This window comes from Mandrillus leucophaeus, unplaced genomic scaffold, assembly GCF_000951045.1.
Source record: "Mandrillus leucophaeus isolate KB7577 unplaced genomic scaffold, Mleu.le_1.0 Scaffold99, whole genome shotgun sequence".
Lineage (NCBI taxonomy): Eukaryota > Metazoa > Chordata > Mammalia > Primates > Cercopithecidae > Mandrillus > Mandrillus leucophaeus.
The window spans coordinates 212,450-237,889 of record NW_012110807.1 but is presented as its reverse complement, the minus strand read 5'-3'; the positions used below and the strand labels follow the sequence as shown (position 1 = coordinate 237,889).

Here is a 25,440-nt window from a genome sequence, read left to right as displayed (position 1 = left end):
TGAGCCACTGCACCCAGCTCTAATTTTTGTATTTTCAGTAGAGACAGGGTTTCACCATGTTGGCCAGGCTGGTCTTAAGCTCCTGACCTCGAGTGATCCACCCATTGTGGCCTCCCAAAGTGCTGCGATTACACACGTAAGCCACCATGCCCGGCCTGTTTTTTTGTTTAGAGACAGAGTCTTGCTCTGTTACCCAGGCTGGAGTGCAGTGGCACGATCTCAGCTCACTGCAGCCTCTGCCTCCCGTGTTCAAGTGGTTCTTGTGCCTCAGCCTCCTAAGTACTTGGGATTATAGGCGTGCATTACCATGCCCAGCTAATTTTTGTATTTTTAGTCAAAGCGGGGTTTCACCGTGTTGGCCAGGCTGGTCTGGAACTCCTGACCTCAGGTGATCCGCCCACCTCAACTTCCCAAAGTGCTGGGATTACAGGTGTGAGCCACAGCACCCAGCCACCTGGCCTGTTTTTAATTTTTGAGAATCAAGTTGCATAGCCATGAAGGTTAACAGTCGCCCAAAATTTAAATAAAATTATTGCAGGCCTATAATAAGTTAAATAGCTAAAATTTTAAATAATGGCAGATTCAGTTTTTAGTGCTAATACTGTTCTTTGCTTTTGTGAACAAATGAGTATTTCTCAACTGGGAAGATGACTTACAGGTTCTATGCTGTGAATAGATAGGCTCAATTATTTTCAGCACTGTTTGTCTCCATTACAGTTAATTTTATGGGTGGGAGAGTAAAATCTAAATGGATGCACTGTCTGAGTACCAGAATGGAATGGAAAATTCCCAGACCATGGAACTGAGAAATGAGAGTTAAGAACATTTGTTCCCCGGGGACCTAGGCAGACACACCCATTCTGTTTCCCTTTTCATTGTACCAGGTCTCTGCCACCTCTGCCTCCTGGATTCAAGCGATTCTCTTGCCTCAGCCTCCTGAGTAGCTGGGATTATAGGCACCTGCCACCCTGCCTGGCTAATTTTTGCCTTTTTAGTAGAGACAGGGTTTCACCATGTTGGCCAGGCTGGTCTCGAACTCCTGACCTCAAGTGATCCTCACGCCTCGGCCTCCCAAAGTGGGGAGCCACCACGCCCAGCCGATTTTGTTTTTCGTTTGAATTATAAAGTTTTTTTAATGTAACTTTTTTTATTTTTATGCATTATTAGAGACAGATTCTCGCTTTGCTGCCCAGGCTGATCTTTAACTCCTGGCTTCAAGCAGTCCTCCTGCCTTGGCCTCCCAGAGTGTTGGGATTGTAGGCCTGAGCCACTGCACCTGGCCTCATTTTAATTATATAATTTTAATAATCGTATTAAAACCTATTCTGATTTTCTTGTTCTTTATGGTTCTTAATATAGAAATATTTTAGAATTCTTTGGACTGTTTTGATACATTTTCCCCCAAACTATCAGAAAAACAAGTCATTTGCCTTTTAATTTTTTTCTTATAGGAAATTCGGCGCCTTCATCAGTATGTGAAATTTGCTGTCCAAGATGTGAATGATGTTCTAGACTTGGAGTGGGATCGGCATCTGGAACAAAAGAAAAAACAAAGGTGAGTGAGATCCCTCATCTGCAATGTGTTGGAATAGATATTGCTATTGCTGTTTTAAAAAGGTGATTTAGGAACCTATGAAAATCCCCAGCCGGGTACAGTGGCTCATGCCTGTAATTCCGGCACTTTGGAAGGCTGAGGCAGGTGGATCACCTGAGGTTAGGAGTTTGAGACCAGCCTGACCAACATGGAGGAAAACCCTGTCTCTACTAAAAATACAAAAGTAGCCGTGCATGGTAGCACAATGCCTGTAATCCCAGCTACTTGCGAGGCTGAGGCAGGAGAATTGCTTGAACCCAGGAGGCAGAGGTTGCAGTGAGCTGAGATTGTGTGCCACTGCACTCCAGCCTGGGCAACAAGAGCGAAGCTGTGTCTCAAAAAAAAAAAAAAAAAGGAGAAAGAAAATCCCTACAAAATGTTCATTCTTTTTAACAGTCATTCTACTTGAAATATTTTTCTACAGAAACAAATGATACAATAATTTACATAAAACAGTTTATATTGCAATATAATTTATGATAGTGAAAAATTGTATTCAACCTGATTATCTAAAGGTACAGGAGTAGCTAAATAAATATGGTCACTTTTTTTCTTAACTACAGAATACCCTGTAACCATTGACTAGTGTGTTCTCCAATAAATTATTTAATATATTGAATATGTATTCTATGTTCTACAAAATGTATAGAATATATAACTTTCGCTATAATTATTAGATGTAATATAAAAATTTAATAAGTAAAAAGACAAAAGCGTATTGGCTAATAACAATGTGGAGGTACAAAAGTATATCGATGTATCAAAATATTCATAGTTATATCTGCAAAACAGGATTAAGGAGAATTTTCCTTAATACTTTTCTGTATATTTCAAATTTTCTTTTTGAGAAAACATTTGTAATTAGTGTGGATAATTAAAAGGATGAGAGGAATGATAGCAAAGTAATGGGAAAACCTTTTAGCATAGTTTTTTATCCCTAGATATTTGGTTTTAAGCCACATATTTTCCACAAGGAATAGAATGCTGTGCCCCATGAAAGTGTGAAGTGCCCATTAGAAATTTGAAAAACAAATCAGCCCTGAAATGTTAGATTTCTGAAACACCTACACTTGATTAATAGATTAGCTAGCCCTGTATGAAAACAAACCAAGAAATGGTCTATTTGATGTACTTTTCAGTGGGACAACCTGGGTGTGATATCAGGGACAGGACTATAATACACTTATAATTTAGTAAGCAGAATTCAATAAATTACATTGTGTTAAGTGGAGAAAGGCTAAAAATCCCAACTGGAGAAGCCTCAGCTTGCAGCATTTATAGGTACAGGGAGATAGAAGTGAGAAGCTCTCCTCCCCCACTACCTACGTGGAGGATTCCTGTGGCCCGTGGACTGGAGCACTTGTCTCCATGGGCTGTGGGGTCCCATTAGAGAGCCAGCGCACATGCCTGGTTCTGATTCATGTTCAGCCATATGGTTTGCTTTCCCACAAGGGAAACAATGGTGTAACCTGACAGTGGGTACATTCTGCTCTGCTCAATGGTTCTGTTTCTCTTTGATAATTAACAAGTTAGCCTTGTAAGAAAGTGCATGATGCTTAAAGAGAAGCTAGGCTTTTTTTTCCCTTTGTACCAGTTCTGTGGATTTACTACTTATGCTTTTCTGAGTTCTCTTTCTGCAGAGTTCAAATTCTTAAATCTGTATAATTTTCTATTTTGATAGCACTTCTCTGTTTTAGGGCCATCCCTGAATATTACCTTGTATGTACCCTATTGAAATACCTTTTTTATTTTACTTTATTTTATTTTTTGAGACCAAGTCTTGCTCTGTCACCCACACTGGAGTGCAGTGGCGTGATCTCAGCTCATTGCAACCTCTGCCTCCGGGGTTCAAGCAATTCTCCTGCCTCAGCCTCCTTGAGTAGCTGGGATTACAGGCGTGCACCACCACACCCGGCTAATTTTTGTATTTTTAATAGAGATGGGGTTTCACCATGTTGGTTAGGCTGGTCTCCAACTCCTGACCTCGTGATCCGCCCACCTCGTCCTCCGAAGGTGCTGTGATTACAGGCGTGAACCACCGTGCCTGGCCTGAAATGCCTTTTAAGAATTGTATGTTGAACTACCTTGTTACCAGAGGCAGTCATTCAGTCAACCCTGAACTCAAAGAGATAATGGGAAAAGAGGAAATAAATCCAGAGGTTTCTGTTCAGCAAGCATTTTTCATTCCGTGATTTGTGTTAAGGGGCAAAATATACATAGAGTCACTTGTTGCTTAATGTGTTCTGAGAAGTTCATTGTTAGGCCATTTTGTCATTGTATGATCATCATAGAATGTACTTATACTGTGTGCACTTACTACCTAGATGACATAGCTTATTACATACCTAGGCTCTTATGGTGTATAGCCTGTTGCTCCTAGACTACAGTACCATGCAGCAAGCTTGTCCAACCCTTGGCCTGCAGGCTTCATGTGGCTCAGGACAGCTTTGAATGCAGCTCAACACAAATTCGTAAACTTTCTTAAAACATTATGAGATTTATTTTTAAATTTTTTTGTAAGCTTATCAGCTAGCATTAGTATATTTTATGTGTGGCCCAAGACAATTCTTCCTCCAGTGTGGCCCAGGGAAGCAAAAGATTAAACACCCCTGCTGTATAGCATGGTTTTGTACGATTGTGCTATAGACAATTGTAACACAAATCACTAGGCAATAGGAATTCAGCTCTACTGTAATCTTATTGGATCATCGTTGTATATGCTGTCCATCATTGACCAAAACGTCATTATGTGGCACATGACGGTATTGACATACCATAGCAAAGAAAATTTGGTTTGTAACTGATGTGGCATTATTCCTTTTGTTTTTATTTATATAGTTTTTCCTATTCCCTCTGCAAATTAAAGCAGTCAGAAAAAAATTTCAGAGCAACTTAAAGATTTCTACTGAAAAGCAGAAGCAAATAAACCTGTCCCCTTCTGCAGTCAGACCTACTTCCCAGAGGCAGCTACTGTTGTCCCTGTTTTGTTTTAGTTCTTTTGGGCAGGTTACCTCCCTGATACTAAACCTGATGCTCTCCCACTGTTTTTTGACGATAGTCTGAAGAATTAACTGACTCCCATAGACTTCCAGTGAACTTGTTTTTTATTTTTGTTTTTAATTGGATATAATTTACATTCAGAAAAACAGATAAATTCTAAGTAGAAAGCTGACCCTGTTCCTGACTCGCACCTCACTCCTGCCCTTTTCTTCCTAGGGCCTCTCTCAGGTATCACCTAATTTATCCTTTGCTACAGGCCTGGCATGCCTGTTTCTAGCTGTTTTCTCCACATACCATTTTATTTTCATTAGGCTTTCATCTCCTTTTCATTTTCTAGTAATTTCTTGATGGTTCTTGTCCAGTGCTGGTTTTCCATTTTATCGTTTTTACTGTTACCATTATAGTCTTGTTTGTTTTTTACTGGGAGATTCCTTTACTTGAACCATTCATGTTTAATTCTTTTCTCATTGTTGTCAACAGGCACCTGCTTGTGCCAGAGCGAGAGACACTGTTTAACACCCTAGCCAATAACCGGGAAATCATCAACCAACAGAGGAAGAGGCTGAATCACCTGGTGGATAGTCTTCAGCAGCTCCGCCTTTACAACCAGACTTCCCCCTGGAGCCTGCCCTCGGCTGTTCCTTCCCAGAGCAGCATTCACAGGTGTAGAGAGTACTTGCACTCAATAAATATGGGTGAATGAATGCATGAACAAACATTTAGGGAGTAATGTGGGGTAGTCTTAGAGTGGTTCAGATGTGGGTTTGCAGGTGACTCTGTTGTCTCTCACCTTTGTGATCCTGGTCAGGGTCCCACCCTCTCTGATCCTTTGTTTCTTTGCTTAAAAAATCGGGATGACAAACCTGGTTCATGGGATTGTTTGGGAGTTAAATTAAGTCTGTAAAGTATTACACTGATGAAATGGGTGCTGAATGTATCAGAGCAAGTGATACACCATAGTAATAGTGTCATGGTTGATTGAAAGTCAACTGATAGGATTAAGTTGACTGAGTTGTTTCTGAAGCCTGGATTTGTCATTCTGCTTGAATGTGGAGACTTTCAGACCCTGGCAGATGGACAGTTTACCTTGAGTTTACCAAAATGGTTTTGTTGTTGTTGTTGTTGTTGTTGTTGTTGTTGTTTTGAGACCGAGTCTTGCTCTGTTGCCCAGGCTGGAGTGCAGTGGCGCCATCTCGGCTCACTGTAAGCTCTGCCTCCTGGGTTCTCGCCATTCTCCTGCCTCAGCCTCCCAAGTAGCTGGAACTACAGGTGCCCGCCACCACACCCAGCTAATTTTTTTGTATTTTTAGTAGAGATGGGGTTTCACAGTGTTAGCCAGGATGGTCTCGATCTCCTGACCTCGTGATCCGCCTCCCAAAGTGCTGGGATTACAGGCGTGAGCCACCATGCCCAACCAAGTTTACCAAAATGGTTTTGTGTTTATGCTTTTAGGCCAAATGTGTAGATTTTAATTACTTTTTCTACTGAGGCACCATCATGTTGTGTTTGGGGTGGAGATGGTATATAATGTGGTTGTGATCTCACTTCTTTTAGATTAATTCCATCAGTTGGTCAGATGGCATGTTTATATATAGGGGATATTCTTATGTCTTGCATTTATATTTAGGAGGATAGTGTACACCCGACAGCCTCAGATCTTTCTGCTCCTAGTTGGTCTGTATGTAACACTATCCTGTTTCAGTTTTGACAGTGACCTTGAAAGCCTGCGCAATGCTTTGTTAAAAACCACCATAGAATCTCACACCAAATCCTTGCCCAAAGTACCAGGTAATTGCATCCTTCCCAGTGTTTTAACTCCCTTTGTTCTCTTCCAGCTACTGATATCTTAAAAACTGAGTTTTAATCATTTATGGGTTTATGGATTTCTTGCAGCTAAATTGTCCCCCATGAAACAGGCACAACTGAGAAACTTCTTGGCCAAGAGGAAGACCCCACCAGTGAGATCCACTGCTCCAGGTAAAGAGAACTGGTAACTGGGTCTCTACGTACTGATAGGGTGCAGTGGGGTGTGTGTGTGTATATGTGTGTGAGAGAGAGAGAGAGAGAGAGCTAGGGTGCTCTGTGTGTGTGTGTAAGTGTGTGTGTGTTGGTTCTTAATAGGGGATAGAGAAGATGTCCCCAGAATCTGTTGTTAATCTGAATATTGGAATAAAAAGCAGCTTATATATACTTGATGAAGTAGCAAGGTAGTTGTTTTGGCTTTTACACTGTTTTCTGCAGTCCTCAAGTTATATGGCACTGATTCATAAGGGTTTGAGGTAGCCTGAGCTGGATTCTAGCCTCTGCTTTAGCCAGAGAAGGTTTACTTTTCTGATTTCGGGTTTTGAGTAAGTTTGCATTTGGGAAAAAGGCTTTTTAAAAAACAAATAAATAATAGAAAATAAATAAATAGAATAGAAAATAAATAATAGAAAAAAAAAAAAAGACAGAGTCTCCCCATATTGCCCAGGCTGTTTTCAGACTCCTAAGTTCAAGTTATCCTCCTACCTCAGCCTCCCAGAGTGCTGGGATTACAGGTGTGAGCCACTGTGCCTTGCCGAAAAAGGATTCTTTTATGAAAAAAGAAGAAAAAAGTATGATTAAGCAATGGTGGTTAAAAATACTTGCTGTAGGCCGGGCATGGTAGGCTCATAATCCCAGCACTTTGGGAGGCCGAGGCGGGCAGATCACGGGGTCAGGAGATCGAGACCATCCTGGCTAACACGGTGAAACCCCGTCTCTACTAAAAATACAAAAAAATTAGCTGGGCGTGGTGGCGGGCCCCTGTAGTCCCAGCTACTTGGGAGGCTGAGGCAGGAGAATAGCGTGAACCCGGGAGGCGGAGCTTGCAGTGAGCCGAGATGGCGTCTGGGCTACAGAGCCAGACTCCATCTCAAAAAAAAAAAAAAAAAAAAATTTGCTGCAAAGAAGCCATATAACGGATGAAATAAGATTTTTTTCCCATTCCATTATCTAGATAATAACTTGAATTTAAAGAAAAATTTGTGACAAACAACTTTAGGCATAACTGCTTTGTTTTAGTACATATATCCAAATTTTTCTTTGAGATTCTGTTTTCAGTTAAAATTTTTTAATGCCAATAACAGATGCTTTTGGTAATCAGAATAACTGAAAGAAATTTAATCTTATTGTTTTTTTTTTTTGTACTCACAGACAAGTGAATTTTTAAATAATTTTTTTTTATCTAAAGAATACATTCTCTTGGTAGGTAATTGGGAAAAATATGGAAAGTATAAAGGAGAATAAAAGATATTAGCTGAGTGTGGTGAGATGCACCTGTAATCTTAGCTCTTTGGGTGGCTGAGGCAGGAGGATTGCTTGAGCCTGCGGCTGCAGTGAGCTGTGGTCATGCCACCGCACTCCAGCCTGAGCAACAGAATCTTTAAAAAAAATTAAAAAGTTAAAAAATCACTCTCTCAACCCAGGTATGGCCTCACTTAGTTATTTTGGTTTAGTTCCAAACTTTTTTCTTTGCATATGTAAATCTGATTTATTTTAAAATGAAATTGAGATTATAACAGTTTTGTGTCTTGATTTTTTTCTGATTTAAAATTCATTAGCCCTTATATTAAAAAACAAAAACAAAAACAAAAAAAAAAACAGAAAATAAGTGCTGGTGAAGATATGGAAAAAGTGGAACCTTTGTGCCCTATTGGTGGGAATGTGAAATGGTAAAGCCACTGTAGAAAACAGTTTGGTGGTTCCTCAAAATATTAAAAATGTAATTACTGGATGATCCAGCAATTTGACTTCTGGGTATATACCCCAAATAATTGAAAACAAGGTTTCAAAGAGATACTTTTGTATCCATGCTCATGACAGCATTATTGCTAATAGCCAAGAGGTGGAAACAATGTGTCTGTTAATGAATGAACAGATAAACAAAAATGTCTGTCTATACAAAGCAATATTATTCAGCCTTTAAAAAGGAGTTTGTTTTGTTTTGTTTTGTTTTGTTTTTTTGAGACGGAGCCCAGGCTGGAGTGCAGTGGCCAGATCTCGGCTCACTGCAAGCTCCGCCTGCCAGGTTTACGCCATTCTCCTGCCTCAGCCTCCCGAGTAGCTGGGACTACAGGCGCCCGCCACCTCGCCCAGCTAGTTTTTTGTATTTTTTTAGTAGAGACGGGGTTTCACCGTGTTAGCCAGGATGGTCTCAATCTCCTGACCTCGTGATCCGCCCTTCTCGGCCTCCCAAAGTGCTGGGATTACAGGCTTGAGCCACCATAAAAAGGAGTTTTTGACACATGCTACAATGTAAGTGAACCTTGAGGACATTGTGCTAAGTGTAATAAGCCAGAAATAGACAAATACTATGTGCTTCCACTTATATGAAGTATCTAGAGACATCAAATTCATAGAGATGGAAACGAGAATAGGGGTTGCCCTGACTGAGGTGGGGATCATAGGGAGTTATTGTTTAATGGGTGTAGAGTTTCGGTTTTGCACAGTGAAAATACTTCTGGAGGTGGATGGTAGTGATGATTACACAACAATGTGAATGTACTTAATACCTATGAACTGTGCACTTTAAAACACTTAAGATGGTAAATTTTATGTTATATTTTACCAAATTTTTAAGCTTGGAAAAAAATTTAAAGTTAAAATCGTATGCTTTTCCTCTGCCTTCTGTGTTTAAATGTTCTTTGAACACATGCCTTATAAAGACATTACAATGTTTCCTTGTATTAGAAGGCCATAATGCCTGTTGCTAATCTTGTTGCCAAAATTTTACTCAGAACGTCTTTATTCACAAATCTTTAATCCACATCAGATTATATATTTAGATAAGAGTCCTTAGAAGTGAGATTTATGGAATTTACTTATTCATTCATTCAATGAATATGATTGCCTAGTTTGTTCCAGTCAGTGGTAAATAAGAGAAACATGGTCTCTGCCCACATGAAGCTTTTCATTTAAGAGGAGGAATTCAGACATTAAGCAGATAACCGCACATGATACTCATTTAATATTAGTGTGCATGCTGGGAAGAATAACTCAGCATGTGAACACTTTTAATTTTTTAAATTGTGAAAAACAACACACATAAAGTGCGCAAAACTAAAACGTATATCCCTGTAGCCTCTACTCAGGTCAAGAAACAGAATATTGCCATTTTTTAGAAGCCCTCTTGCATAGCCCGGTTTTCCTTCCTCCCCTAAGGCACCATTATATGGGCTTATGTGAGAGTTTCGCCTTTGCCTTTTTTTTTTTTGACATTTTTTGTTATTTTAAATTTATTATTTTGAAAAAATTCAAACTTCCAATTGCGAGTACAGTAAGCACCCGCTTACCCCTCACTCATATGTTTGCTAATGTTTGTCACAATTATTGCTGAACTATCTGGGAATAAGTTAAAGACAACGCCCCTTACTCCTAAATATTTCAACATGTGTCCTCCAAGAACAAAGGTGCTCTCTTACACGTCATAATACAGTTCGCAGGTTCAGGAAATTTAACGTATACAGTTATCTCATATATAGTTGAGACTCAAATTTTGCCAGCTGTCCCACTCCCTACACGTTGATTGGATCTAGGATCCAGTACAGGATTCTGCATTGCATAAGTTGTCATTCTCTGTAGTCTCCTTTTCTTTGTTTTCCTTCAGCGCTTTACTATGTAAGCATACCTCCCAAAACACTATAATTTGGTTTTGCCTGTATTTTGGTTTTGCATACCACATAAATCCATTCACTTAGTCTCTAAATGGGCTTCTCTTGTTCCACGTCAGGCTTGTAAGATCCATCCGTGTTGTTGCCTCTAGCTATTGTTTTAGTTGCTCTATATAGGGTTCTATTGTATGAGTATGCTGCATTTGTTTAGTCATTCTCCTGTTGGACATGTGCTGCTTTCAGTTTATAGCTATTACAGAAAAGGTGGTTCTGGATATTCCTGTGTGTGTCTCTCGGAGCACATATGTACCCTTCATTTGGTTACATAGCTAGGACTGGCATTGTTGGCTCATAGTCTGTCCATATGCTCAGCTTTCATAGATTCTGCCAAGCAGTTTTACCAAGTGGTTGTACTTTATCATCAGTAGATGAGTGTTACAGTTGTTCCACATCTTTGCCAAGCTTGATATTGTCAGTCTTTTTTCTTTTAACTCTTCTGGTAGAACTCTTGTAAAATGTTTTAACCGTTCAGATACCTTCTTTCGTGGAGTACCGAATTAAATCTTTTGTTCATTCATTTATTATTAAATACTCTTTATTATTGATTTGTAAATGTTCTTATAAATTCTGGAGACCAGTCTTTGTTGGTTTTATGAGTTGTAGATACTCACTTTGCCTTTTTGCCCTCTTATGTCTTGGTGAACAGAAGTTCTTTTTTGTTTTTGTTTTTAGAAACAGAGTCTTGGTCTGTTGCCCAGGCTGGAGTACAGTGGTGCAGTCATAGCTCACTGCAGCCCCAACCTCCCTGGCTGAAGCAATCCTCCTGCCTCAGCCTCCTGAGTAGCTGGGACTATAGGCACAGGCCAGGCCACCATGCCCAGCTAGTTTTTTATTTTTTTGTAGAGACATTATCTCGCTATATTGCTCAGGCTGATCTTGAACATCCGGCCTTATGTGATCTTCCTGCCTCAGCTTCCCAAAGCGCTGGGATTACAGGTGTGAGCAGCTGTGCCCAGCCTGTCGATCAGAAGTTCTTAATTGTGAAATAGTGAGATTTATCAGCCTTTTCTTTCATAGTTAGTACTTTTTGTGTTCTGTTTAAGAAATCTTCCATCTCTAGGTAATGAAAGTAGGTATGTACCTTTATTATCTTCCGGAAACATTAAAGTTTGCCTTTCACAATTGGATCTGCAGGCAGATCACGAGCTCAGGAGATCGAGACCATCCAGGTCAACATGGTGAAACCCCATCTCTACTAAAAATACAAAAAAATTAGCTGGGCATGGTGGCACGCAGCTATAGTCCCAGCTGCTTAGGAGGCTGAGGCAGGAGAATCGCTTGAACACGGAAGGTGGAAGTTGCAGTGAGCCAAGATCGCACCACTGTACTCCAGCCTGGCGACAGAGTGAGACTGTCACAAAAAAAAAAAATCCCAAAGTGCTCAGATTACAGGTGTGAGCCACCACACCCAGCCTCTGCTTACATTTAAATTAAATAAAATTGCAAGGCAAGGTGGTGCATGCCTGTAACCCCAGCTGCTTGAGGAGGCTGAGGCAGGAGGATCACTTGAGCCCAGGAGTTCGAGACCAGCCTGGGAAAGGCACGGTGAGACCTTGTCTCAAATAAATATATAAATTTTAAAAATAAAAGTAACATTTAAAATTTAGTTTTGCAATCCTAGTAGCCACATTTCAGGTGCTCAGTAGGCACATGTAACTAATGGCTACTGTAATGGCAAACACATATAAAGAACATTTCATCATTGCAGAAAGTTCTACAATTCAGAGTAGGGGTTGGTAGATTTTTCCATAAGGGGCCAGCTGGAGAATAGTTGAGGTTTGCAGGCGCTGTGGTTTCCACTGCACCTACCGAACTCTGCTGTTGTAATGGGAAAGCAGCCACAGACCATGTGATGAGAGGGGCGTGTCTGTGTTTCAGCAAAACTTTGTATTTCTACAAAGAGACAGCTGGCCTATGGTTGTAGTTTTCTGACCCCTGCTCTAGAATGTTTTGGCATTCTTGGTGTTTTACATTTTCATATTAACATTAAAATTGTCTTGTTAAATTCTACCTCCCTGTACCTAGAGTAGTCAAAACCGTGGAGCAAACTAGAAACTGCCAGAAGCTGGAGGAGGGAGAATGGGGAGTTACTGTTTCATGGGGATGAAGTTTCAGTTTGGGAAGATGAAAACATTCTGGAGATAGATGGTAGTCACAGTTACACAACATTAGGAATGTATTTATACCATGGAACTGTACACTTTAAAATGGTGACTGTGGTGTCATTTTATGTTATATTTTACCACAATAAAAAAAAAAAAAAAAGAGGGGAGGCAGGAGAATCGCTTGAACCCGGGAGGCAGAGGTCGCAGTGAGCCGAGATCACGCCATTGCACTCCAGCTTGGGCAACAAGAGCAAAACTCCGTCTCAAAAAAGAAAAAAAGTTTCGGGGGAGGAATTTTGCCTTCCTCAGCCTTCAAAGGAAAGTTGAGATTTTGACTGGAATTGTATTGAGTCTGTAGATCTACCTGAGAATTGACATATGTGCAGTAGTGAACTCTTAGTTCCTGAACTGGGTACATATTTGTGTATTTGGGTGTTCTTTAATTTCTCTTAATGTTTTCTGCATGGGAGATGTGCACATCTTTTGTTAGATTGCTAAAAATTTGATGCTCTTATAATGGTAGATTTTTTTTCCCTTAAATTTTATTATGTTGGATGTAGTATAGAGAAATACAGTTGATTTATGTATGTTTACTTACACCCAACAACCTGGCAGAACTCATTTATTCTAACATGTCTGTAGCTGTTTCTTGGCTTTGTAACTATGGGAACAATAATATCCTCCATGGATACTAATGGTGATGTTTCTGCCTTTCCAGTCCTATTATTATTATTATTGTTTTACCTTGCTTCACTGGCTGGAACCTCCAGTGCAGCATAAAAGTGTCGTGTAGCTATCCTTGATCTCAAAAGGAGCACTTTCTATAGTTCATCTTAAGATGTGAGGTTTGCTGCACCTACTGAGATGATCATATGATTTCTATCCTTTTGTCTCCCCACCCTCCCTGCCCCCAGTCATGTAGCTTTCTGTCTTTCCTTCCTGAACTAGAGTGTAAACAGAATAAGATTCTTTAAATTTCAGTGGGACCCTCTTTCTAATGCAGGCAGTTAGCTGCATCCTTGATCACAGCAGACAGCAGCACCCATTAATGGTGGAGGCAGCAACGTTGGCATAGTGAGCAGTCCATGCTCCACGCTTCTGTGAGCGAGCATGCCCATTGCATCCTTCAGTTGATGGGCTCCCTCCACCAAAGGCAGGAAATTGCCTCAGAAAGGTGAAGGAAGGAACTAAGAGTACCCCATGTTACATAGGACCTTGGAGGTTACATAGTTAATCCAGTGTCTCTCTGTCTAGTTCTTGAAGGTGATGTGATTATTTGAGTCATCTTTTATTGTTACTATCAGGAACTACAATAGGATTTTAGAGAAATTACGGAGAGCGATTAGGCCCAAGAGAACATGGGTTTGTATTAGTTTCCTATGGATGCCATAACAAATTATCACAAACTTAGTGGCTTAAAACGGTACCTAGTTGTTATCTCACAGGAAGATTTTCTGTGATGATGGAAATGTTCTGTATCTTTGCTGTCCAGCAGGGTAGCTACTAGCCACATGTGGCTATAGAGTACATGAAATGTGGCTAGTGCAATTAAGAAACTGATTTTTCATTAATTTGCTTTTAATTACTTTAAATTTAAATAACCATATATGGCTACTGGCTACCAAATTGGATAAGACAGCCGTAGCACATAGCATTGGTTTTTAGTGGCGTTTGCTATGTTATACTTACATTATGACAATAAAATCTTGCAGAGCCATGTGCACATAGGACACAAAAGTCAATAAATATTTGCAGAGCCATTTTAAATAACTTGGGGAGGGAAGAAAAAGGGCTAGATTATTTTGTTTGGTTTTTGTTTTTTCCAATATATAGGAAGTATTTACTTGCATTCTGAAATTTATGATAGAAAGTAACATGACATAAAGCCTTACTCTTCATAGTCTAAACAGAAGGCCAGGATTCAGTTCAGTTCAATTCTGTTTTCTCTTTTGGGTTTTTGTTGTTGTTGTTGTTGTTTGAGAAGGGGTCTCACTCTGTCACCCAGGCTGCAGTGCAGTGGCACAATCTGGGCTCACTACAACCTTTGCTCCCAGGTTCAAGCGATTCTCCTACCTCAGCCTCCTGAGTAGCTGGGAGTACAGGTGTGCGCCACCACGCCCTGCTGATTTTTGTATTTTTTAGTAGAGATGGGGTTTCACCATAATTGCCAGGCTGGTCTCGAACTCCTGACCTGGTAATCTGCCCACCTTGGCCTCCCGAAGTGCTGGGATTACAGGCGTGAGCCACTATGCCCAGCCATTTTTTTTCTTTCTTTCTTTTTTTTTTTTTTTTTGAGACAGGGTTTCACTCTGTTGCCCTATTTTTTGTAGAGACAGGGTCTCACTATGTTGCTTAAGCTGGTCTTGAACTCCTGGCTTCAAGCAGTCCTCCTGCCTCAGTCTCCCAAAGTGCTGCGATTATAGGCCTGAGCCACTGCACCAAATCTCTTGTATATTTTTTTGAAACCTAATTGTCTAAATCAGAAGAATCATTAGATTTATCTGGAAATGTTCCAGACACTCAGGACTGAGGACATTCTGTCTATTCCATTTTGCACTGGACCTGTTCTTAGAAGTTTATCATTGGAAGGTGACAGTAATGGTGTGATTGTTCACCCCGCCATGGAAACTTGCCTGTTACATTTCTAGTATATTATTATTATACTAGTGAGGGCTCCAGGTCTTCTACTTTGACACCAGTATTAATTCTGTCTCTTATGTTTTCACATTCTTTTATTTAACAGCCCCAAGATGTTCTCGTTCACACAGCTCAGTTTCTCAAATTCCCATCTGAGCAAAAACCCAAAACCATTTTTGTTCACATTTGACAATACCTGCTCCCACTTAAAATAAGTAATAATTAAATCATTTTACAAGTTGAAGTTTTGTTTTATCAGCAGTGAAAATTACTTAGCTTTTGGGCTTGCTTTGAGTTGTCTAAATTGTGTTTTGTTTGGGGCTTTTGTAGCCAGCCTGTCTCGATCAGCCTTTCTGTCTCAGAGATATTATGAAGACTTGGATGAAGTCAGCTCAACATCATCTGTCTCCCAGTCTCTGGAGAGTGAAGATGCACGGACGTCCTGTAAAGATGAGGAGGCAGTGGTTCAGGCCCCTCGGCATGCCCCCGTGGTTCGCACTCCTTCCATCCAGCCCAGTCTCTTGCCTCATGCAGCACCTTTTACTAAATCTCACCTGGTTCATGGTTCTTCATCTGGTGTGATGGGAACTTCAGGTAAGTAAACAGTGGGAAAGCAAACTGGTTTTTCCCTGTGATATTTCTAACTAATGAAGGAATTATAACTGGGTTTTATACTGTCACACCAAAATGGTGGTTGGCTCCAGCCCACTTTTTTTTTTTTTTTGAGATGGAGTCTCGCTCTGTTGCCCAGGCTGGAGTGCAATGCTGGAGTGCGATGGCGTGATCTCGGCTCACTGCAGCCTCCACCTCCCGGTTCAAACGGTTCTCCTGCCTCACCCTCCCAAGTACATGGGATTACAGGCATGCGCCACCACGCCTGGCTAATTTTTGTATTTTTAGTGGAGATGGGGTTTCACCATGTTGTGTTGGCTAGGCTGTTCTCAAATTCCTGACCTCAGGTGATCCACCTGCCTTGGCCTCCCAAAGTGCTAGGATTACAGGCATGAGCCACTGCACCTGGCTGCTCAACTCACTTCTGCTAATATTCTAGAAATTAGAAGACTAATTGAAAAGATGTGTGTTCCCCTTGAAAGCAGTTGCTAGGCCATTGTGAGGAAGGAGATGGCTCTCCAAGGTTATGCACTGTAACAGCTTTTCTGCTGAGCCAGCTTGTTTTTTAAAATGGTCTTTTTCAGAAGTAAGTAAAAGGGGGCTGTTTGCTTCAGTTATAAAGCAAAATCCTCTCTGGTGTCTTTCAAATCCGGGCTCATTTCAGCCTGAGTTGTGGCATATTCTGCCTCAGAACTCACCAGCTCCAATGCTTGTGGTCAGTATTGGCTCATTGTACTGACTGGTGGTGTGCCCCCACACTTTCAGTGCAGTGTCAGGGCTTTGCATCAAAGTGACTTCCAGCAGAGAAAAATACCGGTGTTAGGTACTAGAATGAAGAGAATTTGTGAGAGGGGATCAGGGAATTGGTCTATGTTGGTATAAAAGTTATATCTCAATGAGTATCAGGAAATAATAATGTAAAGTATCCTAGTAGAGGTGGGTAGGCAAATTGCATGCGGTAACTGAAAGGTACAGATGCCAGCCTGTTAATTTACTGGTTCTTTTCTATGTTAACGCTAATTTTAGCATTTTCCCTGCAGTCCAACGCAAAGAATTTACCAATTTAACCTTTTGTATGTTCCTGTTCTCTCACCCACTCACACTTAATTTTTCTTTTCCTCTTAGTGGCTACATCTGCTAGCAAAATTATTCCTCAAGGGGCCGATAGCACAATGCTTGCCACGAAAACCGTGAAACATGGTGCACCTAGTCCTTCCCACCCCATCTCAGCCCCGCAGGCAGCTGCCGCAGCAGCACTCAGACGGCAGATGGCCAGTCAGGCACCAGGTAAAAGCTGTAGCCCCATACCTGTACAGAGGCTGATTATGACCTGTCTGAGTCACAGACCAGGACAGCAGGTGGCAAGAAACAGTGGGCTCTCTTTGGTGCCCTTCAGAAGAGAAGACTGACGTGACAGCCCACTCGCCTTTGTGGAGAGAGTTCTAAGAAGGCAGAGGCTAGGTCTGAAAGTCTTTGCTTTTAAGGGGAGGAATTAGAACTGCCACATTTAATTAAGGTGGAAATCAGTGGGGTTTGTTTTTTTTTTTAAACAAAGTTTCTAATCTTACTTTTGAATAATGTCTGCTTAGAGCCCTAAAATTATAACCTTTGAAATTTGATAATCTAATAACATTAGCATCATCTCTTAGTATCTTACAGATTGCAACTAGATTGAATTCAAAATAGCCATTCAAATACCTATTTTGACTGGGCATAGTGACGCATGCCTGTAATCCCAGCACTTTGGGAGGCTGAGGTGGGAGGATCACTTGAGGCCAGGAGTTTGAGACCACCCTAGGCAACATAGTGAGACCTCATCTCTAAAACGAAACAAACACAAACAAAAAGAATGACCATTTCGGTAATTTTGAGTAATCTAAAGTTCAGAGAGGTGAAGGTTATCCCACCAGTAAGTAGCAGAACCCAGACTCTAACCCTCTGCTCTTTCTCAGTTCAGCATTTTTTCTTCTCCAACTATATCTTGCATGAAGCTTTTTTTTTCTTTTTAGATGGGGTCTAACTATGTTGCCTAGGCTGGAGGGCCTTGGTGTGATCACGGCTCACTGCAGCCTCTGTGATCTCCCGAACCCAGGTCACCTTCCCACCTCAGCCTCCTGGATAGCTAGGACTAGAGGCATACACCACTACACCAGGCAGATATTTGAAAAATTTTTGTAGAGACGGGATTTCGCCATGTTACCCAAGCTGGTCTCAAACTCCTGGGCTCAAGTGATCCACCCGCCTCTATCTCCCAAAGTGCTGGGATTATAGGCATGAGCCACTGCACCTGACCAAAGTTTTTTTTTTTTTTTAACATTATAAAATTTAACTTTTACAGATGGAAGCTCTAATAAGCCAGTTAGCACTTAACATTTCATCAGTGACTTGTCATTATCCCAGACGTTCTACATTAGGATTTTTCAGTCTGCGTAGTTGGTCTCAAGGACTTCAGTTATCACTAGTTATCAGTTTTATAAGCTAGTAGTTCTCAACTAGAGGCTGCCCCCACTTCCCTCTCCTCCTCCCCTGAAACAGTTGGCAGTGTTGCTGACATTTAGTGGGTAGAGGCCAGGAATGCTGCAAAAAAAAAAAAAAAAATCTTTAAAATGCGTAAGACACCCCCACGACAAAGGGTTATCTAGCCCCAAAATGTCAGTAGTGCCAGGGTCAAGAAACAGATGTAAGCCAAATATTTTTGTTTTAGCTGAGTAGAATTGTTTTTAGATATATCACTGCTTGGAACACTTATCAATTTATAGTTCTTTTTAAAAGACTAGAAAGACATAATGGTTTGATTTAGGAAAAAAGAACTAACATTAAACAGTGATAAGTCAAAAATTGTAAGGAAAAATTTAAATATTAAAACCTTTGTTAAGACATCTAACATATATATTGAAGAACAAAACAAAGATAACTTTTAAGGTACCTTTGAGCTTTCTAAAAATAGAATTCTTTGATCTCTTTAAATATTACTTGGACCAAGCAGAATCTTGCCGTTGTGCTGAACACAGCTGAAATCAAGCTGATCCAGTCAATGGTTTGTAAAAAGTTAAAATCTGCTAGGATTTAGGATTGTTCCACTCAGCAGGAGGTGGTGTGATCTGCATTATCATGTTGGATGCAAACATTTCTAAGGTATAGGCACCTTTGAATATGAAATATGAAAGATGTGCAGTCGTAGGCAAGATGTTGCATGAAGCTTTTTTTTTCTTTTGAGATAGGATCTAACTGTGTTGCCTAGGCTGGAGGGCAGTGGTGCGATCACGGCTCACTGCAGCCCCCATGATCTCCCGAACCCAGGTCACCTTCCCACCTCAGCCTCCTGGATAGCTAGGACTACAGGCATGCACCACTACACCAGGTCACTTCTCTGAAAGAGGGAATAGAAGAGAATAAACCACAGGTCTATCATTCTGCTTGTGATGCCGCTTTCACCTTGGCCAGTGATGCAGTTAGAAATGATCCACAAGCTTTGCTCAGGCTTCCTTAATTGCTAATTATAGAATGTCATTAAGTCTTTTGGATACAATTTAAAATTATAAGACAAAGTAAAATCTGATAAGATAAGTAGGTGTCAAATATACGCCTCTTAGCCTCTTCCCCCATTATTGTCCAAGCTCCATTTTCCACATTTTATCCATTATGCCTGTCTGTCTCGCTAGGCCATGAGTTTCTTTAGAGAAGAAACTACAGATACATTATGTATTCTCAGCCCCTAACACAGAGGCTGGCACATCATAAGCCCATGTTAAAGAAAGACAGAGTGAATGAGTGGCAGAAATCGTGAGTACAGATGCTGTTAATCCTCTAGCTCAAGCTGCGCTTTTCCAGGACAAGCCAGCAGTGTGGCAGGTGTCTCAGCTCTGTTGTAGAAAAGCTGGCCAAAGAATTCTTTTCCCCTACTCTAGGACATTTGATTCGGTTGCAGGCAGCCTTGTTCCATCACCTGTGTTAGTGGAGTAGGCCAGGTGTTCCTTTGAACACAGTGCTGCAGAACTATCTAAAGTAGATTTCCTTCACATGATAAGGCTGTACTCTGCTTGGGCTCATGTCTTGGTTTTTCATTTATATATGACTAGAACTTTTTATCCTTTACTGGAATTAATATGGTGTTCTCTCTTCTCTGTTTAAATAGCTGTAAGCACTTTGACTGAATCAACGTTGAAGAATGTCCCTCAAGTGGTAAATGTGCAGGAATTGAAGAATAACCCTGCAACCCCTTCTACAGCCATGGGGTATGTTCTGACTGCAGTGTGTTTCAGCCCCTGGCTGCTTCTGTAGTAGCGGTGGACTGCCTGCAGGGAGCAGCAGTGCCACTGTCACAGTCTGGTTTTCCTGCACCGCCTTAGGTTATAAGGGGGGTGACGGCTAAGCCTGCCTACACAATGCGTTTTCAGGAGATTGTCCTTTTTAACTGGCCAGTGACAGTTGCCTCACAAACACTTAAAGTTTGTCTTGATACTGTATGCTCAGTTTCTGTTTGCCACGTGTAAGTCTCTGTGTGGTATACATTAGGTGTGCAGGTTTTTTGTATTTTGTTTTTTTTAATGCCCTCGGGGTTCCAGAGTTGATGCTTTGGGTCTGATGCAGACTTGATTCTGGAAACTGTAATCTCAAGGGTGATACTCTCCTCCCTCACTTCCCTTCTCTGGGCATTTCTGTTCTTCCCATTTCTTTTGCTTTTGTATAAAAAAGTAGTCTTTTAAAAGACAGCAGCTCTGTTTGGAGACTTTAGCTTCTTTATCATGCCATGTTTGAGGGCTAGATTGTTGCTGGTGGAGCTCACTTGTGTTTTTGGTGGTGGTGGCGGGGTTTTTTTTGTTTTTATTTTTTCTTTTTCTGACAGGGTCTCACTCTGTCACACAGACTGGAGTGCAGTACGATCATGGCTCGCTATAGCCTTAACCTCCTGGGCCCAAGCCATGCTCCCATATCTGCCTCCCAAGTAGCTGCTGGGACTACAGGCACATGCCACCACATCCAGCTAATTTATTTTTTGTAGAGATGGAGTTTTTGCCGTGTCACCCCAGGCTGGTCTCAAACTTCTGGGCTCAAGTGATCTTCTCACCTCATCCTCGCAAAGTGCTGTGATTACAGGCAGGAGCCACTGTGCTCAGCCTAGCTCACTGTGCCCAGCCTAGCTCACTTGTCTTTAGTCCTCATCTGTGTTCGGAATTCAGGGTGCTGATTGCCTCCTGCTGCCCTGGGCAGGTTCACAGAACATGCCTGTGCCCTGCTTTGCCCTGCATATTTTGTAACTGTGATCCCTTTAGACCAACCACCATCCCCTGTGGCAAAGGGAAGAGTTGAGGGACATTTCCTCCCTTGGAACATGGGGATCTTGACTAGTATCAGATTTCAGCGAGTTAGTGTCTGGTACCCACGATTAGTCTAGCAGCAAGAAGGGCAGCCACAGACCCTGTGGTTCTCCACAGCGTGCCCACCCTCTGCCATCCCACAGAGCAGATCTGTCCACGGCTCTGTTTTCCCTCTCTCAAGTGGCCCTGTCTCACTGGTCCGCTGGCCTCTTTTTTCCATGCTGTTCTGTTTATCAACACTGCTTGTTTGAGGCATTTTTCGTTATCTCAGGGCCATACTAACAGCTGAAAAACAAGCCTTCTCTATTACTATTTTGTAGTGACCTCGGAGCCTTGGTATGCTGTTTAGACCAAGATGGTATTTGTGGTTGTTGCAAACTTTTCAAGGGAAAGAACTATGCGTTAGAGTTTGGGAATTGTAGCCAGATTCCCAGCATAGGGAAGGCAAGGAAAAGCCACTGAAAGGCAGAATGTTACGTAAGATGGGAAAATTCAGCATATGGTACAGGAAGTATTGTCTGGTATTTCCGAGATATATTAGGTGCTAACCATGTATGAGAAGCACCTTTTGGAGATTCCACTTCTCCTTTTCTCAAGCTTCATTTCCCTAAATGGTTCATATGGGCTGATCTTTGATGAAGGCTTTGTTCAAGGAGTAATTTTGAGTCTACTCTTTCTGACAAGAAAAAAAATCTCAGACGACTTAAGAAATCTTGAAGAAACTTTGTTCCATTCTCCACAGAATTGAACTCTGGTATAATTATTTCATGTGTGTGCCCAGCATGGTGCCTGAAGTGTAGAAGCATTCCTTTTCAATAATCATTTATTCAATAATAGGTACACTCTACTCAAACATAAATTGAAAAGTGAAAATTGGTATTTACTGCCACCCCTCCCCAGGAAAGATTGAGACAATATGTTCATTGTAAAATGACTTGCTTTCAGATTCTTTTATGTTTTATTTTTAAAATTATTTTCAACCAGCTCTCATGGAACAGATTCTTTTAAACAGTTTCCTAAGTGTATTTTAAGTATTTAATTTTGCAGTTAGCTTTTTCTCAATGATATCTTACAGAAAATTTATCGTAGGCTGAGCTTACATATTTCTGCCATTGGTGTATTTTATGTTCACTGGCCTTATCCATTCAGTTTGTTGGAAGAGTGTTTATCTGGCGCCAACCCACAACTATTCAGATTCCTTTGCAGTGCTCCATCGCTTGGTTCAGCAGATTCTTACACAGCATCTGCTGTGAGCATGATACTGCCCTGGCTACTAGAAATAGGGAAGTTGAGTAAGACATAGCAACCAAGAAGACAGCCAGGAAACTGCCAGTTACACACACACTTATTTTGTGTGCATTCATTCATTTATTCATTCTTTCAACAAATACTTAATGAGTATTTGTTGTATGCCACACACTATTCTTAGGTGCTGGAGATAAACTACCTGTTTTGTTGTTAACAAAATAGACCAAAAAAACTAACAGACTGATGATTGTTTGAAGAGACAAACAATAATCAAAATAAATAAGTAAAATATATAATATATTGGATGGTGATATGGTGTGAGGCAGAAAATTAAAGCAGGGAAAAGGGTTAGAGACTATTGTCTGAACATGGGTTATAATTTTAAATAGGGTGGCCAGGGAAGACCTCCTCGGGAAGGTGACCTTTGAATGAAGAGAGCAAGTCCAGACAGCAGGTCTCATTAATATCTCGGAAGAAAGCTCCAAGCACAGGGCCTGTAGCAGGAGCGTGTCTACAAGTTGAAGAGGGAGCCAGGAGGGACCTCTGGTGACGAGAGTAGAGGAAGCAAGAGGAAGAATGCTGGGGGAGGAGGTCAGGGAAGACTGTTGGTGGACAGTGTCTGTTTGAGTCCCTGCTTTCAGTTCTATTGGGTATATATGTAGGAGTGGAATCGCTGGATCACATTGCTCAAACTGGTTTCTAGAGGTGCCGCACCATTTTTCATTCCCAGCAGTAATGTTTGGGGGTTGCAGTTTCTCCACATCCTCACCAACACTCATTATTGACTATCTTTTTTATTATAGCCATCCTAGTGGTGTAAAATGGTATCTCACACTATCGGTGTGAGACAGCATTTCCCTAATGGCATCTTTTCATGTGCTTATTGGCCACTTGTATCTTCTTTGGAGAAATATCTATTTAGCTCCTTTGCCCCTTTTTAAAATTAGGTTGTCTTTTTACTTTTGAGCTGTAAGTTTCTTTATGTAATCTGTATTCAAGTCTCTCATCAGGCATATGATTTGCAAATATTTTCTCCCATTCTTTGAGTTGTTTTTCACTTTCTTGATGTGTCCTTTGACACAAAAATTTAGTACAGTTTATTTTTTCTCTTGTTTCTTGTGCTTTAGGTGTCACATGTAAGAAACTGTTGCCTAATCCAAGGTCATAAAGATTTACACCGATGTTTTCTTTGAAGAGTTGTGTGGTTTTAGCTCTTATATCTAGGTATCTGATCCATTTGGAGTTAATTTTTGTAAATGGTGTGAAGTAGAGATCCAACTTCATTGTTTTGAATGTGGATATCCAGTTGTCCCAGCACTACGACGTATCTTTTCCATCCTTTTATTTCAATTTATTTTGTCTTTATATTTAAAATGGATTTCTTGTAGCACAACAATGTGAATGTACTTAATACCACTGAACTACATGTACAGTTAAAAATGGTTACTTTTAAGATGGCAAATTTTGTTAAGTGTATTTTACCACAAGAAACAAAAATAATTTAAAAAAATAAAATGGATTTCTTATAGACTAGGGGTCCCCAGCCCTGGGCTGCAGACCAATACCGGTCTGTGGCCTCTTAGGAACCGGGCCACGCAGCAGAAGGTGAGCGGCAGGCGAGCGAGCATTGCCACCTGAGCTCCACCTCCTGTCAGATCAGCGGCAGCTTTGGAGTCTCATAGGAACATGAGCCCTGTTGTGAATTGCACATGCAAAGGATCTAGATTGCATGCTCCTTATGATAATCTAACAATAAAATATAAAATTATAACCTGATGATCTGAGGTGACACAGTTTCATCCTGAAACCATCCCCCTCCGCTGTCCATCTGTGGAAAAACTTGTCTTTCACAAAACTGGTCCCTGGTGCCAAAAAGGTTGGGGACCATGGCTGTAGACAGTATATAGTGGCCCTAGCTTGCTTTTTTAAATCTTGACCATCTATGACTTTTAGTTGGAGTGATTAGATCATTTACCTTAAGTGTAATTATTGACATGTTTGGGTTTAAATCTGTTATATAGCTATTTGTTTCTATTTATCCCATCTGTTTATTGTTCAGTTTTTGTTTTTCTGGCTTCTTTTGGGTTAAATATCTTTATGACTCTATTTTAACTTTTTTGTTGACTTATTGGCTATAACTTGGTGTTATTTAAGGTGCTTATATTAGGGTTTATAGTATACATCCTCAATTTATCACAGACTGTCTTCAAGTGATGTTACATTACTAAAGAATAGTGTAAGAATCTGACAGCAGTATTCTGTTTTCTCCCTTCACCACCTTTATGCTATTGTACATTTTACTTCCACTTGTACTATAAACCTCATGATACATTGTTATAAACAGTTGACTATCTTTCCTCCCCACTGCCCCTCAGACGGATTCTTGTTCTGTCGCCAAGGCTGGAGTGCAGTGGTGCGATCTCAGCTCACTGCAACCTCTGCCTCCCGGGTTCAAGTGATTTTCCTGCCTCAGCTGGGATTACAGGCGCCCACCATCACACCCAGCTAACTTTTGTATTTTTGGTAGAGACAGGGTTTCGCCATGTTGGCCAGGCTGGTCTCGGAACTCCTGACCTCAGGTGATCCGCCTGCCTCGGCCTCCCAAAGTGCTGGGATTACAGGCGTGAGGCACCGCAGCTGGCCGACTATCTTTTAAATACATTTAAATAAGAAGAATAATGTTTTCGTGTTTATACATATAGTTATCATTTCCAGGTTCTTCATTCCTATGTCTGGTCCCAGCTTGCCATCTGGAATAATTTTTCTTCTGCTCAAAGGACTTCCTTTAATGTTTCTTGAGGTTCACATCTGAATTCTTTTAGCTTTTGTATGTCTGCAAAAGTCTTTATTTCACCTTTGTTTTTGAAAGATATTTTCACAGGGTAAAGAATTCTAGATTGATAGTTTTTTTTCTTTCACCGATCTAAAGATGTCCCTCTACTTTAAAAATAACTCTAGTAATGACCAGAAACTTGAAAGGAACTTTAATCTTTTTGTTTTTCTTATTACAAATATTTGTTATAGATATAAAAAAGATAGTTAAAAAGAACAAAATTAAAATCACCTTTATTCCCACCACAAATACATGATTGTTATTTACACATTTTTTCATCTTTATTTTATTAAAATGTTTCTTGTTAGAGAAAAATTTGGATGCATGCTGCTTTATAAATTTGTAACCTTTTCAGCTTAATCATGAAATCTAATTATTTACATTTTCCGTGTCGTTAAAAATT

At 40.7% G+C, this 25,440-nt stretch overlaps 1 protein-coding gene across 3 annotated transcripts in view; it reads left to right on the top strand.

Moving 5' to 3' along the window:
- Positions 1 to 25,440, top strand: part of NUP214 (nucleoporin 214kDa) — a 127,063-nt gene that overhangs the window by 35,096 nt on the left and 66,527 nt on the right. For all 3 annotated transcript variants that reach the window (XM_011971143.1, XM_011971141.1, XM_011971142.1), the window contains exons 18-24: positions 1,452 to 1,555; positions 5,075 to 5,257; positions 6,297 to 6,382; positions 6,488 to 6,571; positions 15,357 to 15,620; positions 16,764 to 16,925; positions 19,774 to 19,873. In XM_011971143.1, the coding sequence (XP_011826533.1) occupies positions 1,452 to 1,555; positions 5,075 to 5,257; positions 6,297 to 6,382; positions 6,488 to 6,571; positions 15,357 to 15,620; positions 16,764 to 16,925; positions 19,774 to 19,873 (983 nt within the window). The remainder of the gene's footprint in view (positions 1 to 1,451; positions 1,556 to 5,074; positions 5,258 to 6,296; positions 6,383 to 6,487; positions 6,572 to 15,356; positions 15,621 to 16,763; positions 16,926 to 19,773; positions 19,874 to 25,440) is intronic.